At 45.5% G+C, this 18,633-nt stretch overlaps 1 protein-coding gene across 1 annotated transcript in view; it reads left to right on the top strand.

Moving 5' to 3' along the window:
- The first annotated feature begins 5,665 nt into the window (after positions 1 to 5,665).
- Positions 5,666 to 18,633, top strand: part of SEPTIN2 (septin 2) — a 32,061-nt gene continuing 19,093 nt past the window's right edge. The window contains exons 1-3 of the mRNA XM_038748889.1: positions 5,666 to 5,740; positions 13,206 to 13,235; positions 14,741 to 14,861. Of these exons, the coding sequence (XP_038604817.1) occupies positions 13,227 to 13,235; positions 14,741 to 14,861 (130 nt within the window). The 5' untranslated portion in view covers positions 5,666 to 5,740; positions 13,206 to 13,226. The remainder of the gene's footprint in view (positions 5,741 to 13,205; positions 13,236 to 14,740; positions 14,862 to 18,633) is intronic.

Here is an 18,633-nt window from a genome sequence, read left to right as displayed (position 1 = left end):
GAATCATCATGTCTACTGACTCCTGTTCCAAGAGCTTGGCACAGTTGTAAGCACTCAACTAATCAATCAATCAATCGTATTTATTGAGCGCTTACTGTGTGCAGAGCACTGTACTAAGCGCTTGGGAAGTACAAGTTGGCAACATATAGAGACAGTCCCTACCCGACAGTGGGCTCACAGTCTAAAAGGGGGAGACAGAGAACAAAACCAAACATACTAACAAAATAAAATAAATAGAATGGATATGTACAAGTAAAATAAAAAATAAATAGAGTAATAAATATGTACAAACATATATACAACTAAAGCCATTGCTTGATTGATTTGAGGTGATACCTGGCTCGTAGAATAAACAGCTAAAGAAAGCTTCACGTGGCCCAGTGGAAAGAGCGCGGGCTTTGGAGTCAAAGGTCATGGGTTCAAATCCCAGCTCCGCCAATTGTCAGCTGTGTGACTTTGGGCAAGTCACTTCACTTCTCTGGGCCTCAGTTCCCTCATCTGTAAAATGGGGGTTAAGACCGTGAGGCCCTCGTGGGACAACCTGATCACCTTGTATCGCTCCAGCGCTTAAAACAGTGCTTCACACATAGTAAGCGCTTAACAACTGTTGGGTAGGGACTGTATATGTTGCCAACTTGTACTTCCCAAGCGCTTAGTACAGTGCTCTGCACACAGTAAGCGCTCAATAAATACGATTGATTGATTGATTGATAATTATTATTTATTATTATTAAAGCATCACCATCTCCTTCACGTAACCACTTTAGAAAGTAGAGTTACGTGCAGTGTAGCCTCCTGACCTGCATCTCAGGTTTTGCCATTTCTATATATTTTGCTGATAATTTTTTAAGTTTTTCAGCTATTTGGGGTGTCTTCTTAATTCTAGCCTTGAATATCGCAATATAGAAAAGCAGTGTTGTCCCTATTAATTAGATTGTACTTTTGGACTGGATTGGTGCAAATTAGTAATGGCTATCAAATATGAAATCGTTGTTCCTTCAGTTCCTTTTAAGGACAATTCAAAGGTTTTAAAACTCCAGCAAGCACTCTTTAAAAATTCAGCAGCCAAAATCTTTCCTGGTGTCATAATGTAAAAATAACTTTGTATTACCCTATTTAGGAATATAATAACGGTGGCATTTGTCAAGCGCTTAGTATGTGCGAAGCACTATTGTAAGTCCGAGGGGGGCGGGGATACAAGGTGATCAGGTTGTCCCACTTGGGGCTCACAGTCGTAATCCCCATTTTACAGATGAGGTAACTGATATGCAGAGAAGTGAAGTGACTTGCCCGATATCACACACAGATTTGTGGTGGAGCCGGGATTCGAACCCATGACCTCTGACTCCTAAACCCGTGCTCTTTCCGCTGAGCCACGCTGCTTTTTCTTAATGGTTTTGTCAAGCGCTTACCATGTCTCAGGCACTGTGTTAAGCGCTGGGGTAGATACGAGCTAATGAGCTTGGACAGAGCCCACGCCCCACATGGGACTCACAGTCTTACTCCCCATTTTACAGATAAGGGAACTGAGGCACAGAGAAGTTAAGTAACTTACCCAAGGTCACACAGCAGCCAAGTGGAGAAGCTTAGATTAGAACCCAGATCCTTCCAAGTCCCAGGCCTGTGATCTGTCCACTAAAAGTTGGTTCTTGGGAATAAATGACCCCGAAATTCTCAAAAACCCAGGCTGATCGCGTCAACCAAGGACAGCACTGAATCTCAGAGGAAAGGTTGACTAGTTGTCCTAAATTTCATCCAACATCGTGGTTCAAGTTCTTCAAATCCCATGCCAAGACTTGATGTCCTATCTGATAGTCCAGACTTTGGAAATTGGAATGAGACTATAAGGAATTCTAATGCTGGATCGAATCAGTAGTCCAAGTCCAGCGCTGCCTCTGATCATAATAATGATGGCATTTGTTAAGCACTTACTATGTGCAAAGCACTGTTCTAAGCGCTGGTAATAATGGCATTTATCATCATCAATCGTATTTATTGAGCGCTTCCTATGTGCAGAGCACTGAACTAAGCGCTTGGGAAGTACAAATTGGCAACATATAGAGACAGTCCCTACCCAACAGTGGGCGCACAGTCTAAAAGGGGGCATTTATTAAGCACTTACTATGTGCAAAGCACTGTTCTAAGCGCTGGGGAAGTCACAAGGTGATCAGGTTGTCCCACAGGGGCTCACGGTCTTAAACCCCATTTTACAGATGGGGTAACAGAGGCCCAGAGAAGTTAAGTGACTCGCCCAAAGTCACACAGCTGGCAAGTGGCGGAGCCGGGATTCGAACCCATGACCTCTGACTCCAAAGCCCAGGCTCTTTCCACTGAGCCACGCTGCTGATCATGTGGTCAGGCTCCTTGGAGAGCTCTTCCCTTTCTTAACATTGACCCTGTTGTTCAGCAGGGAACCACTTAACACCCCTCCCTTCTCCAGGCAATCAATACTACCTATTGTACCCCTACTGTGATCACAGCATTGTATTGAGAGTTTAGGAGGGTGGGAGAAAAGCAAAAACTAGTGCCTGCTTTCATAGAGTTTACAGTCTTATATTAATAATAATAGTGACAGCATTTATTAAGCGCTTACTATGTGCAAAGCACTGTTCTGAGCGCTGGGGAGGTTACAAGGCGATCAGGTTGTCCCACGGGGAGCTCACAGCCTTAATCCCCATTTTACAGATGAGGTAACTGAGGCACAGAGAAGTGAAGTGACTTGCCCAAAGTCACACAGCTGAGAGTTGGCAGAGCTGGGATTTGAACCCATGACCTCCGACTCCAAAGCCCGGGCTCTTTCCACTGAGCCACGCTGCTGCTCTAAGGAGGCAAGTCGGTCCCATCTATTGAGCGCTCACCTAAGCTCTTGGGTGAGCATAATACAACAATAAACCTGTATATATGTATATCACCTGTATATATGTATATCACCTGTATATATGTATATATGTTTGTACATATTTATTACTCTATTTATTTTACTTGTACATATGTATTCTATTTATTTTATTTTGTTAGTATGTTTGGTTTTGTTCTCTGTCTCCCCCTTTTAGACTGTGAGCCCACTATTGGGTAGGGACTGTCTCTATATGTTGCCAACTTGTACTTCCCAAGCGCTTAGTACAGTGCTCTGCACACAGTAAGCGCTCGATAAATACGATTGATGATGATGAATAAACAGACCCATTCCCTGCCCACAGCGAGCTTACAGTCTAGAAACAAGTTACAAATAATGGGAGCAGGCAGCGCTTAGAACAGTGCTTTGCACGTATTAAGCGCTTAATAAGTGACACACAAAAAAAAGGCTCCAACTGGTAATAGGATGGGGAAATGAGTAGATGAATAAAGAAGCACTGTTCACTGCGTCACAGACTATCACTCCAATAACCCATTTTGGACCGCTTGTTCATGAGTAGACTCAAATCATCAATCGTATTTATTGAGCGCTTACTATGTGCAGAGCACTATACTAAGTGCTTAAATCCCTCATGAGCCTGTCTGCGTGGTGCGGTAATGAAAAAAACCTTTGAGACTAACCTGTTGCCAGTAGCAAATGCGGAATTCCATTTAATAATAGTAATAATGGCATTTGTTAAGCGCTTACTACTTGCCAAGTGCTGTACTGAGCGCTGGGATGAATAGAAGCAAGTCGGGTTGGACACAGTCCCCGTCCCACGTGGGGCTCCGTCCCCATTTTAAAGACGAGGCGATTGAGGTAATTGCCCAAGGTAACACAGCAGATATGTGGCAGAGACAGGATTAGAACCCATGACCTTCTGACTCCAGGGCCCATGCTGTATCCGGTACACCATCTGGACATAATAATAATAATAATGGCATTTATTAAGCGCTTACTATGTGCAAAGCACTGTTCTAAGCGCTGGGGAGGTTACAAGGTGATCATGCTGTCCCACGCGGGGGCGGGGGGGGGGGGGGGGGGGCTCACAGTCTTAATCCCCATTTTCCAGATGAGGGAACTGAGGCCCAGAGAAGTGAAGTGACTTGCCCAAAGTCACACAGCTGACAATTGGCAGGGCCGGGATTCGAACCCATGACCCCTGACTCCAAAGCCCGGGCTCTTTCCACTGGGCCACGCTGCTTCGGAGAAGCAGCGTGGCCCAGTGGAAAGAGCTTGGACCTGGATTCTAATCCTGCCTGCACCAGTTGCCCGCTGGGTAATTGGGACAAGTCATTTCTCCGTGCCTTTTTTTGTTGTTGTTGTTCATCTGTAAAATGGGTGTTCTCCTTCCTGCTGAGGCGGTGAACCCCCATGGGGGCAGGGTCTTTGCCCATCCTGACTCTTTTGTGTTCTGTATATGTTCGTGCATAAGCTATGTATATAATAATTATAATGATGATGGCATTTATTAAGCGCTTACTTTGTGCAAAGCACTGTTCTAAGCACTGGAAAATTTAAGTGTCTTGCCCAAAGTCACACAACTGACAAGTGGCGGAGCCGGGATTAGAACCCGTGACCTCTGACTCCCAAGCCCGGGTTCTTTCCACTGAGCCACACTGCTTCTTTAATGGTATTTGTTAAGCGCCTACTCTGTGCAAAGCACTGTTCTAAGCGCTGGGGGAGTTACAAGGTGATCAGGTTGTCCCACACGGGGCCCACAGTTTTAATCCCCATTTTACAGATGAGGGAACTGGGGCCCAGAGAAGTGAAGTGACTTGCCCAAAGTCACCCAGCTGACAGTTGGCAGAGCGGGATTTGAACCCAGGACCTCTGACTCCAAAGCCTGGGCTCTTTCCCCTGAGCCATGTACACACGCCCAAGGTTCAACAAATTTGGCTCAGTTCATTAGTCAGAGATACCGCTAATCAAAAATGGTTTTTGCCCCTTTTTTTTCCCTGTGTCAGCCGTCTTTAGGCGAGAAGCGGCGTGGCTCAGTGGAAAGGGCACGGCTTTGGAGTCAGAGGTCGTGGGTTCAAATCCCGGCCCCGCCACTTGTCAGCTGTGTGGCTTTGGGCAAGTCACTTCACTTCTCTGGGCCTCAGTTACCTCATCTGGAAAATGGGGATGAAGACTGCGAGCCCCCTGTGGGACAACCCAATCATCTTGTAACCTCCCCAGCACTTAGAACAGTGCTTTGCACGTAGTAAGCGCTTAATAAATGCCGTTATTATTATTATTATTTAGGCTAATTTACTGATCTTTGATTTTTCAGTCATTTTGGTGGAGTCTGTTAGTGAAATAATAATAATAATGATGATGGTATTTAAGCACTTACTATGTGTCGAGCACTGTTCTAAGCGCTGGCTAATCGGCGCTTACAAGCTAGTCAGGTTGGATACAGTTCCTGTCCCACACGGTACTCACAGTCCTAATCCCCATTTTCCAGGTGAGGTAACTGAGGCACAGAGAAGGGAAGTGACTTGCCCAAGGTCACACAGCAGACTAGCGGCGGAGCCGGGATTAGAACCCGGGTCCTTCTGATTCCCCAGGCTGTGCTCTATCCACTAGACCATGCCCGTGGCCTGTATGTTTACAGAGTCAGTATTTTCATTTTTGAGGTACACTGGGACTCTACATGCCTCTCAATAAACATTCTTTCCACCCTAGAAATCGGAAATTCTCCCCGCCTTAGTCATAACAGAAGGTCTTACTGGTCCACCTCTGGGCTTCTTCCAAGTCAAATTGTGAATTTATTTTTGGTTTTAGCAAGAACAGCTGGAGAAACCTTTCTGAAATTTCGGCTTTCGGGTTAACGGATGCATCTGAAGCGCCGTCTTCAAGGTAAGAAGTGCTCACAAATATGCGGCTCGAAATCAAGCTCGTGAATCGCTCCACCACCATCGGTTCTTGTCTCCTAACCAGCACGTGTTTATTTTTAGCAAATGACTAAATATATCAGTGTATTATACACAGCTACAAAAAGGCAGCTGCTCTGAATGGTGTGTGCTCATGGACAAACCACATACTCTTAGCTTTGTCACTATCTTTTAGTTAGTGGCGGTTAGCATTTCCTGACTCTTTAGGCTCCAGAAATGTGTCCCTTTGTCATGGCTTTAGCACTATTTTCTGTTTTTCCTGAGTGTTTCCATTAATGAGGAAAGCTCAAGCCTAAGGTGGTGGGGGTGGGAGGTGGGATTGTGAACACCTAAAAGGCTTCAAGCTAGTTGACTGGACAGAGGGTTTTAAACCAGCCAGTTTATAGAGAGCAATTACATTAGGCTGGGTATTAAATAAAAGAATTTCCCTCACATTGCTCTTTGGGCTCTGTTTTAAGCTGCAGGAAATGGGAGGTTTGGGTTAACAAAATTTTCTAAGATTTTCATCACCGGATTGTGTGTGTTTATCCTGCCAAAGTGAGTTTTCATTAACACGGATGAGGCATGCTAAATTAGTAGGTTAAACAAACCTACCTGGTTTGCCAAGGTGCCAACAGTAGACGAGACCTCAAGTTCACCAGGAGTAAAGTCCGGGGAGAAGTCGCACGGTGGTGCCCTCTTGACCGTATCGTGGGGTGAAAATCCGGTTTATGGATTATTTGTAGATAGACTTCCACCCTGCTATTCCCGGAGATGAGAACGCAGCTCTGGGAATCAGGAAATCTGGGTTGTAGCCCGGGTGGTTTCTCCCGGGGCCAGCGGGGAAGGTTACAGACCGAAGAACACCTGGGGCATTTCATGAAGTAGAAACGTCCAGGAGGAATTCTGAAAAAAAATGGATGCCAGGGACCACAGTGGCTACTAAGGCAGGGCCCTTGACTTTGTACCATAAATTGGAGTTTCAGGAAACATTAAATGGGTACTTTCCCTTGGAGAGCCCCGGGCTCCAGAAAACTTTATTTCATTGTTATCCTTCATGTGCCAAGAAGCAGCGTAGCCTAGTGAAAAGAGCACGGGCCTGGGACCGGCGTTCCTCTGATCGTGGCCCCACTACTTGCCTGCTGGGTGACCTTGGGCAAGTCACTTAACTTCCCTGTGCCTTCGTTGTCTCCCCCGCAATGTGGGGATTCGGTACAAGAAGCAGCGTGGCTCAGTGGAAGGAGCCCGGGCTTTGGAGTCAGAGGTCATGGGTTCAAATCCCGGCTCCGCCAACTGTCAGCTGTGTGACTTCGGGCAAGTCACTTCACTTCTCTGTGCCTCAGTGACCTCATCTGTAAAATGGAGATTAAGACTATGAGCCCCCCGTGGGGCAACCTGATCGCCTTGTAACCTCCCCAGTGCTTAGAACAGTGCTTTGCACATAATAAGTGCTTAACAAATGCCATCATTATTATTATTATTATTATTATTGTTACCTGTTCTCCCTCCTCCTTAGACTGTGGACCCCATGTGGGGCCTGATTATCTTGTGTCTACCCCAGCGTTGAGCAAAGTGTTTGGCACAGAGTAAGCACTTAACAAATACCACAGTTATTACACCATTTAGTAAAGCATATGATGCTTTCTTCCTACCGCTGTCCCCGGGACTTATCTGGACATAGCAGAAATGCTTACAACAGTGTTACTGAAGCTGTGGCTGATTTTTGGATTAACTGTAGAAAATAGTGAGCGTATCTGTAGTTTTTACAACTTCTTACATGTGCCTAGATTAGAAACTTCCCAAAATATGTAGTTAGACTACTTGTGGGCCGGGGCGGGGAAGGGGTGCGTGAGGGAAGCAGGATTCAATCTAATTTGTCAACTCTTAGTTAAATGCATGACTTGTATTACTCTCTGAGGAGAAGAGATTAATACAGCACTTGTCACAATGAAAATATTTTGCAGCCGTATCCTCATGGTAGGTTGAGGACTCTATTTAAAATTACCTGCAAGACAATCTCTCGGGGTAAAAATACTTGTGCTGAATAATAAGGGAAGAAATAATGGCTGCTGCTTCCCGCTTCAACGTTCTCATTTTTAAACTTAAAAAACGGAGCCGAAAGGGAGGGCGTTGGGAGTAGTTGAAGCAAGAAATGTAATGGGTTTTGAAGTGTTTAATCGTGGTAAAAATCATAAAAAAGCAATAAAAAGCAGTAATAAATATATCGGCTACACATTCGGTTAAGCGCAGGGTACCCTGCCGCTCCAGGCCACCAATCCAGGGTTTGAAAAGTTGCAAAAGTGGGCTTCACTCAGAGTGGTGAGGAGGAGGAGGGAGGCCTGTCCAGGCATCCAGGTAGTGGGCGGACCCTGGATATCTCATTGCCGGGCGGCAGGAAAGGCAGTGCCAAGTCCTAAGCCTGGAAGGGACTTCTCTCCTATAGCTTTCGGTTTTAGTTACCCTTTCTCCAAACTGTGGCCTAATGGTGCTGCTCCTTTTCCACAACATTTCTAAACATCTGTCTCTTTTTTTATTAATAATAATAATGGCATTTATTAAGCGCTTACTATGTGCAAAGCACCGTTCTAAGCGCTGGGGAGGTTACAGGGTGATCAGGTTGTCCCACTTCTGATCCACTTAAAGATTGGCTCACGGTCTTAATCCCCATTTTACAGATGAGGTAACTGAGGCACGGAGAAGTGAAGCGACTTGCCCAAAGTCACACAGCTGACCGTTGGCGGAGCCGGGATTTGAACCCCTGACCTCTGACTCCAAAGCCCCTGCTCTTTCCACTGAGCCACGCTGCTTCCCTCTGCATCTGTTTTACATTTTACATCTTTTAACCCCTGACCTCTGACTCCAAAGCCCACGCTCTTTCCACTGAGCCACGCTGCTTCCCTCTACATCTCTGTTTTACGTTTTACATCTTTTTACATTTTACATCTCTGTTGCAAATCCTAGGTTTTTAATAATCACTGGATTTATTGCAACTCTCATTTTCCCACTTCCCCATATTTTACTGTAATCTCTTCCACCCTGTTCATATTTCCTAGCCATAATTGTCTGAGGGCTCATTACCATTTACCTCACCTTTCCTTCTCCAGTCTCTTCATGGGTTTCCCATTGCCAGCTAGATCACATCCATCTGTGAGCCCACTGTTGGGTAGGGACTGTCTCTATATGTTGCCAATTTGTACTTCCCAAGCGCTTAGTACAGTGCTCTGCACACAGTAAGCGCTCAATAAATACGACTGATGATGATCCATCATTCTGCCGTGCTTGCCCATAGTCTTTCTGATCCCATTTACCTCTCCAATTCATGCCTTTCAGGGTCTTCCATGACAGAAGCAGTGTGGCTCAGCGGAAAGAGCCCGGGCTTTGGAGTCAGAGGTACGGGTTCAAATCCCACCTCCGCCACTTGTCGGCTGTGTGACTCTGGGCAAGTCACTTAACTTCTCTGGGCCTCAGTACAGTGCTCTGCACACAGTAAGCGCCCAATAAATACGATTGAATGAATGAATAAAATGGGGATGAAGACTGTGAGCCCCCCGTGAGACGACCTGATCACCTTGTAACTTCCCCAGTGCTTAGAACAGTGCTTGGCATGTAGTTAGCACTTAATAAATGTCATTGTTATTATTACTTAAAAAAACCTTAGCCTAAATAAAAAATAACTGACATTGATTCAACCACCTGACCGGTCATTTCACCCCCATCTCACATCCGTCTAGTCAGAGTTTCCATTTTAGAACTGTACACTATAATAGTTCGTTGTGGGCAGGAAACGTATCTGCCAACTCTGTTGTATTGTACTCTCCCAAGCGTTTAGTACAGTGCTCTTCTGGCATCGTGGATAGAGCACAGGCCTGGGAGTTAGAAGGTCATGGGTTCTAATCCCGGCTCCGCCACTTGTCGGCTGTGTGACCTAAGGCAAGTCACTTCACTTCTCAGGGCCTCGGTTCCCTCATCCGTAAAATGGGGATCGAGACTGCGAGCCCCACATGGGCCAGGGACCGTGTCACACCCGAGTTGCTTGTATTCACATCAGCGCTTAGTACAGTGCCCGGCACACAGTAAGCGCTTGAGTAATAAAAATAATCTGTAGATCAATGCTTTGTTGATTCATGATGATAATAAAAGCATACATTGACGGCAGCAGATCGTATTAACAGAAGACTGTGCCAGCAAGGTAGGGAAGAAAGATCCGAGACCGCCCAAGGGTTGATGGGTTCGGGGCGGGGGGCTTAGGTTTAGTGGTGAAAATTAAGGAAGGTAAGCGATAGAGAAAACATAGCATGGCTTTGTTACAGGTTGGAGGCTCAACGAGAGGTAAATTGATCACAGCAAAAGATCTCTGTGGTTCCTGGATTCCTGCCAATACGTTCAGCTGTGTAAGGGCAGAAAAGGAGGATGTGAACTGTAGGGATGATCCATAAAGACCCTGGGGTTTACAAGCCAAGGTTAGCAGAGAATCCGTGTGGTCCAGGGAATGAGAGGGTCAAATTAAAGATTTGGCTTCTCAAATCTAGGGAGAGGAAGGCTGCTAGTGATGTAAGGAAGGGTGAAGTACTTTAGGAAAGGGGAAGAGGATTATGAGACTGAAGATCACCGTGAAGAGCAGAGAACAGGTGTGGAGGGTGAGCTGTGGTGGATAGTGGCAGTTTAAGAGGTTAAGGTCTGATAATGGAAGTGTGTTTCCATGCCAGGTGGAGTAGCATTTGGTAAAAAGTATATGGTTGTACGTATTTATTACTCTATTTTATTTGTACATTTATTCTATTTATTTTACTTTGTTAATATGTTTTGTTTTGTTCTCTGTCTCTCCCTTCTAGACTGTGAGCCCACTGTTGGGTAGGGACCATCTCTAGATGTTGCCAACTTGTACTTCCCAAGCGCTTAGTACAGTGCTGTGCAATCAATCAATCATATTTATTGAGCGCTTACTGTGTGCAGAGCACTGTACTTAGCGCTTGGGAAGTTCAAGTTGGCAACATATAGAGGCAGTCCCTACCCAACAGTGGACTCACAGTCTAAAACGGGGAGACGGAGAACAAAACCAAACATAACAAAACCAAACATACACAGTAAGCGCTCAATAAATACGATTGAATGAATGAATGAATAAATAAAAAGGTTACAGGATGAGCCAGTGTCAGGCAGAGTTGGTGAGCCTGTATAGGTAGGGAATGTGTCTGCCCACCACGTTATGTTGTACTCTGCCACGCACTGCGCTCCATAAATATCACTGATACATGGAGTGGAGAGCAGAATCAGAAAGCAGGAGAATCTATAGGATTATCAACTTGGATAACCAAGTTTCCATAGATCCGTTTGGGAGGGGGGGTAGAGTGGGGGAAGATGAGGAGGGAATTAAGAAAGGAAGGTGCGGGTCTACTGGCAGCCAGAAGGTATAGTGGCGAGGGGGCCAGAGTAGGGAGGTGGTGAGTGGTGGATATGAGACTACATAAAACTGAAACAGGAGTAGTTCAATCCCCTTTCCCATGAGAAAGAGGGATTCTAAGAAGATGGGATCCCCACTGGTTGGAGCAACAGAGAGGGTGTCCAAGTGTCTTGTTTTATGCTGTCGAGTCATCTGTGACCCATAGCGATGCCACGGATGCATCTCTCCCAGAACGACCTCCCTCCATCTACAAATGTTCTGGTAATGCATCCCTGGAGTTTTCTTGGGAAAAATCCGGAAGCGGTTTACTGTTGCCTCCTTCCGCGCAATAAGTTTGAGTCTCTGCCCTCAGTTCTCTTCCGTGCCGCTGCTGCCCAGCATAGGGGAGTCTTGCCTCGTAGCAGGTTGCCTGCCCCTTGCTAGCCACTGGCCAAGCTAGGAATGGAATGGCTATGCCTCTGCTTGACTCTCGCTCTCGTAGTCGAGACTTGTAGAGGACTGGAAACTCTCCAGGTGCGACCCTAAGTGTGCCAAGTGTAAATCTATGGCGGCGGCATCAAACAGGGATTCCACAAAGCCTGGCGGAAAGGTAAGCAGCCAGATGGGAGACTGTGTGGAGGTAGGATTTTACGGGATGGATAGGAGAGTGCACCTTGTAATGGATGTGCCCTCGTCTTCAGAGCTGTACTTAAAGCATATCTCCTCCAAAAGGCCCTCCCTAACTAAACTCTTTATTTGCCCCTCCTTTCTGCATCATCTGTGCACTCAAGTCTGTACCCAGTGCTTGGCACATAGCGCTTAACAAATACCAACATTATTATTATTACCCCTTAAGCACTTTGATTTGCACCCCCTGCCCCAGCATTTATGTATGTATTCCCCCTGTAATTTATTTTAATGTCCGTCTCCCGCTGGAGTCTGCAACCTCCTTGTAGTCAGGGATCGGGTCTACTTTATCATAGTGTACCCTTCCACGCGCTCAGTACAGTGCGGAGCTCGATAAATCCCGTCGATTGATCGGATGGGTTAGGATGAAAGTGGCAGGGAAGTACGGAGATGAGGTGGGCAAAAGGAACGATGGAACGCCAGGGCCTGCAGCGGACCCAGTTGGAGAGTTTCAGGGCTACTGTGGAGTCCAAACAGGGAAGGAGAAAAGAGTGAGTGGGAAGCGGGGAAGGTTTAGAAAGAAGATTTAGAAAGAAGGCACAAGTAGCTACATCATCATCATCATCATCAATCGTATTTATTGAGCACTTACTATGTGCAGAGCACTGTACTAAGCGCTTGGGAAGTACAAATTGGCAACACATAGAGACAGTCCCTACCCAACAGTGGGCTCACAGTCTAAAAGCTACAGAGAGACAGTGACTGAAATAAGAATGGGGAGTCAGGACAGACTCGGGGGACCGGAGGTGGGTTGATCTGTGGGTGCCTCCCTTTTAAACAACATTCTGTTCCGAACTTTGAATCGGTTTCGGAGCGGTAACAGGAGATGTCAGGGAAGGGAGGGTAAAAAGCAGGTTGGATGACAACAGGCTGAAACCGATAGCACCGCAAGCTCACTACCAGTCTGCCAACGGTATTGATTTAAGTGATCACTTTGGACTAAGCACAGCCTGAATATACAAAGGAAGTTAATAAAAACACCCCTTCCTCAAAGACAATAATAATGATTATATGGTACTTGTTAAGCATTTACTATGCTTAACAAGGGGTGAGAGTTCAGCTCTCAGGGCTATGTATATTTCAACCACAGGATGTCATTAAATAAATTTGCATGACAGCAGATTATACTTGTGTGCAGCATCAGTCCCATTCTTGGTTTACAGTTCCAGTAGGCAAAATTTAGTGCAAGAAGTAGGAGGTAAAAATGGTTGCAGATTTTTCCATCAAAATTTTCCCCTTTAGCTTTTGGCAACTGTCCGGGGAGACTAAAGTTTCTTCACTCCTTCCTCGTCCTTGTGTTAGGAGAACTGATTTGCCTACAGTGTGGGGATTTGAATGTCTTGTCCAGTTCAATTGGTTCTAAATTGAAAATGGTCTATTACAGATTGACTGAACTTCATTGAAGATGTCTAAGGTAAGAGATCGGACTTCACCAAGTGCATTGGACACAGAGCTAGATACCTTTCTGAAGTATCATTCCCGAGTGGCCCAAAGCCCAAATAAAAATTGTAGTTTTTACTTTACATGCAATTATTGTTTTTTAAGGGTTGTGATGGGAAATAATAATGATGATAATGATGATGGCATTTATTAAGCGCTTACTATGTGCAAAGCACTGCTTTAAGCGCTGGGGCGGTTACAAGGGGATCGGGTTGTCCCGCAGGGGCCTCACAGTCTTAATCCCCATTTTACAGATGAGGTAACAGGCCCAGAGAAGTGAAGTGACTTGCCCAAAGTCACACAGCTGACAATTGGTGGAGCCGGGATTTGAACCCATGACCTCTGACTCTAAAGCCTGGGCTCTTTCCACTGAGCCACGCTGCTTCTCTGATGTTGGCATCCAGTACCATGAAGTTGTAGGTCAAGCAAGGCAGCAGTCATACTCTCCAAGTGTCATGTTGGTGCCACTCTTGGACAGATTATCGGGTTGGATGGGCCGCGGTTCTTATGTTTTAGGACATACCAGTTACCCTCTTACAAAGCATAGCAGACTGCACTTTCCCAATTGATTTTTTTTTCCTGACACTCGGAGCAGAGGTCTAGGAACTGAATCGGGGTAGCCAGAAAGGAAGAGAGGACCAATGCTTCATAACTAGCCGCCCCCCCTGCATCCCCACAAATTACTCATTTTCCCCCATGTATTATTCCGTAGGCAGAAGCAATGTCATGGGTTCTAATCCCAGCTCCGCCACTTGTCTGCTGTGTGACTTTGGGCAAGTCACTTGACTTCTCTGTGCCTCGGTTCCCTCATTTGGAAAATGGGGATTGAGACTATGAACCCCACATGGGACAGGGACTGCATCCAACCCAATTTGCTTGTATCCACCCCAGTGCTTAGAACAGTGCCTGGCACATAGTAAGCGCTTAACAAATACCATCATCATCATTATCACTGGTACGGATGCAGCTGTGGGGAGCGAGAATTGAGAAATCCGGTGTCTCACCTCATTTCTTCTCTTTCCCCTCCCCCCTGAGCCCAGCTGCCAGATCCCTTTTACTTTGTTCTCTGGGTCTGAAGAGTAGCTAAAGTTGTAGGTAACCACCTTGCTATTTTCTTCCCAGTTACTACATAATTACTAGTCTAGACCTTTTCCCCAGAAGCCACTGGTACCAGAAACAAACAGCCTGTTGGAATCCACACCGACAGTTGCGTGATACAAGACCAAGTTACTTTAAATCTATAAATTTATCTCGGTATAAATAAATCAACCGTGTTCTTTTTGAGACTAAGACCCAAAAACGCCGCAAAATGTGAAAAACAAATCCTGACGATGTAGAGTGATAGCAGTCTGAAAAAAATGTATGTGAAACTTCTAAGCCTGGGGTTTGGGTATTATTCCTCCCCCCTCAATTGGTGGCATTTGTCCTTTTAAGTAAAATTTAAAAGCTGCTAACAATTAACGTTTTATTTTCCTTCAGCAACAGCCTGCTCAGTTTACCAACCCAGAAACTCCTGGCTATGTTGGATTTGCCAACCTTCCCAACCAGGTTCATCGGAAATCTGTGAAAAAAGGCTTTGAGTTCACGCTTATGGTTGTTGGTAAGCAAATCATTTGTAACTTCTCTTAAGAATTTTTAGCTAACCCAGGCTGGAACCATATTAAACCCTATTTCCCTGGCTACTGCATCACTTTATGCCTGTTCTATGTTTCCTTTCTAAATTAATAATCGACGAACATAATGAAAATGCCCCCAGTTCACTTTGAATTATGTATCTGGTGGAAAGGATTGGGACTGAATTCTTAGCTGAAGGCGGGCAAGTATCGTGGTAGGTAAGTCAGCGAAGGAGTTAATGCAGTAATCGAGATGGAAAATGACAAGGGCTCGGCCTCGGTTCTGGATTCCCTTGTTCCCTCCATCTACACCCAGTCTCTTGGAGACTTAATTCGCGCCCACAGGTTCAACTAGCATCCCTTCCACAACTACCCTCTCCAGCCCTGACTTTTCTCTTTCTCCATACTTTCACATTTCCTCCGGCTTTCAGGACGTCTCTACTTGGCTGTCCCACAGACACCTCAAACATAACATGCCCAAAACAGAACTTCCTGTCCTCCCCTTGACTTTCTCGTCGCTCTAGATAAAATCACTATCGTCCCTAGCTCACAGGCCTGTAACCGTGGCATTTTGCTCGAGTCACGTCTCTCACTCAACCCACATATTCAGTCTGTGACCAAATCCTGTCCATTCTTCCTTCACAGCCTCTTTCGAATCCACCCCTAGCAGAATGAAATGTGGTGGGAGAGGCTGGAGGCAAGGAGGTCAATGAGGAGACTGACTGAATTGTCTAACCGGTCTATGATAACTACCTAGATCAGGGTGGTGGTCATTTGGATGGAGAGGATGGGGCAGATCTAGGAAATGCTGTGGATTTACTGACAAATCCGCTAAATGATAATTGAACTTGAGGTGAAAAAGAGCGAGGAGTTAAAGATAATGCCTCAAACGTTTTTTTAAAAAATTTATGGCATTTACTAAGTGCTTACTAGATTGTAAACTCATTGTGGGCGGGGGATGCGTCCCTTTATTGATGTATTGTACTCTCCCAAGTGCTTAGCACAGTGCTTTGCACACAATAAGCACTCAGATATGATTGATTGAGGGAATGAATGTTTTAAATGCAGGGGTAGGTACAAATCAAGCAGGTCAGACACAGTCCCTGTCCCAAGTGGGGTCACAGTCGACAGGTCCTTGGGTACGCTAAAATGATAAAATAAAAATTGTTGCAACGTCATGTGAGAATGCACTGCCTAAGGATTGTTGAATGAGGAAGCTTATGGAAGAGAAAATTGTCTAAACAACCCAGAGTCCATTGGCAGAGAACAGTCACTTGGCATCCTATAGTGCTTAAACTACTGTGTAAATAAGTTACAACAGTGTTTCATTCCCTTTGTAATGGGAACCCCAATGAAGAATTAGAAGTATTAATCTAGAACAAGAGGCGTCACCCTTTCTGGTATTTCTCAGCCCCCCAAGGAACGGGGACCATGTCTATTTCCCCCCTGACTAGTCTCTCCCTGTGCTTAGTACAGTGCTCTGAACACAGTAAGCACTTAATACTGTTTCTACAGTTTGAGTGTGAAGTATGATACCGAGCAGTCCAGAGAATAAAACGAAAGTGGAATGCTTCATCGCTGCCTTCCAGAGGCTTAAAAAGCAACGGCATGGAGAAACCAAAAATAGTTACAAAAAGCGAGAGCAGGACGAATAACAGTATAGCAGGAAATAGTACAGATAATTTTGAGGTGACTTAGCTGGATAACGGGGTGGACATTTTAAAATATGCACGTGTACCAAAATGCCGGGAGCGGGAATAAAATACGTAAGTGGCAAGCCTGGGGTTGGGGTGACAAGCCTGGGGTGGCGTGAATCCGAATGGAACGCTGTCCCACGTTGGCTTGAATCTCTGGCAGTGTGTCAGAAGGTGGTTTGCTAGGACCTTCTCAGGGGTGGGGAACAGCTTCTAGCAATTTGTACCCCATTCTGGGGCTTTGGTATTTGTCCCTCCCGATCCTTAACGTACATGAAAGTTTGGAATGATGAGTTTGGAGAGAGAGGCACGGTCTGCTGCAAAAGTGCTTAGTACAGCGCGTTGCACACAGGCAGCGCTCAGTAAATACCGTTGTTTTTTCCGAGAACGCAGGAGAACTAACTGGCGTTCACCTGATCCACTTCCCAGGTAGCCCTTCTTAAAGCTGCAAGGCAGTAAAAGTTGCCTATTCTTGTTCTAGAATTCACTCCTGTCTTAACTGAGGAATCATGGTAACATTCTTCAAAATAAGGGAGGGAAAGAAAAACCTATTCTCTGAGCTGAACTATTTATAGCATGAGCCCATCTCTTTTTGTATGCCGGTGCCATCCTGTGCCTGTTTATCTTCAAACTGTGACTTACCGACAAATGTGTCAGTCCTTTGGCTGTCTTCTCTGCGTGTCCCACATCTGCAAAGTGCCTTTCAGGTTATCAAGAAAAGTCGTTCTGAGCTGTAATTGGGTTTGAAGGCTTACATCTCCTCTGAGTTTGATCCTTTCTCTCTGTTCTTGCTCCTCAAGAAGATATAGAATCTTCCAGCACCTCAAACGGCCCCGGATTCACAGTTGTGGCGTTCTGCAGGCAACCCCGAAGTCACACAGGGGTGCCACCCCCGGGAATTGAAACTGACTGCTTGCTTTAACTGTAGAAGGGATGAGCAACAGAGAAGCTAAGAGCTTTTAAAAAATGCATCTTGCTAACCGTATATTAAGCCGTGGGCTATTATTTTTACCTTTACCTTTTCACCATTTAAAAATCTCCAGTTAATCTAAAAATCAGATGTTAGAGACCTCATAAAGGAGAAACTGTTCCCCCAACAAAGGAGGTAGGAGAAGTCATAGTCCTAGGGTTGAAATATAATTAATCATTTCATTGCCCCGCTGTTGTCAACATTAGAAGGGAGTGGGGCTCCCTTCACCCTCCTCTCCCTTCCCCAATCCATTAGATCACTTTGAGACTTGTGTGAATGTTGCTTTGGGGGGCGGTTACCCATCTGGTGTTCTTCTGGGCAAATTTTCAATGACTCAGTCCCAGGACAGAGGTCTTTAAATGGGGAGGCAAACGCCACAGTCCTCCCAAGTGGATGGATAGTCTGTCATTGAAATGATTGTTGTTGCCTCTCCCATAGATGACACACAACCCACCACCCCTACTCCCAAATCAGGGACTGATTGGGCGGCTGCTCCCAAAATAAACCCAATTACTTCATCTGAAGCAGATGAAGACATTGACTGCCTAAATCCCATTTTAGCCTAATTACCCGTTTCCCCTCCACTGGAAACAGAAGCTATTGACCAGTGGCTTCTAGGCTGTTCCAGTTGTCACCTTCTTACATACCTGCTCATTTTGCATGCCATTTCTCTACATTTTATGCTCATTGCAAGCTCATTTTGTTTTGTCTTGCTTTCACCTGTTACGTCTCCATCCATTGCTGAAGCCCTTCCCCTGCCTGAACTTACCCCTCCCCTGACTCTACCACTACTCTATCCCAACTTGAGTCATCTCAAAATCCAGCATCCTTCCAGAGAATTACAGCTTCCTGTATATATATCTATATGGGGAGTACTAATTATTTACTCATTCTCTTATTTATTCTCTTATTTTAACTAGTTTTCTCTCCATTGTCTCCTTTCTGTAAATCATTTTGTCTCCCGTTTTAGAGACTAAGATCCTTGAGTGCAACCATTGGGTCTCTCTGACCTCCCATGTTCTCACCCAAGCACTTGGTAGTACTTTGCAAACAGTGGTGGTCAATGAACATCATTGATTGACTATATTTTCCTTA

This window comes from Tachyglossus aculeatus, chromosome 7 (genome assembly GCF_015852505.1).
Source record: "Tachyglossus aculeatus isolate mTacAcu1 chromosome 7, mTacAcu1.pri, whole genome shotgun sequence".
Lineage (NCBI taxonomy): Eukaryota > Metazoa > Chordata > Mammalia > Monotremata > Tachyglossidae > Tachyglossus > Tachyglossus aculeatus.
This window is presented reverse-complemented; position numbering and strand designations above follow the sequence as displayed.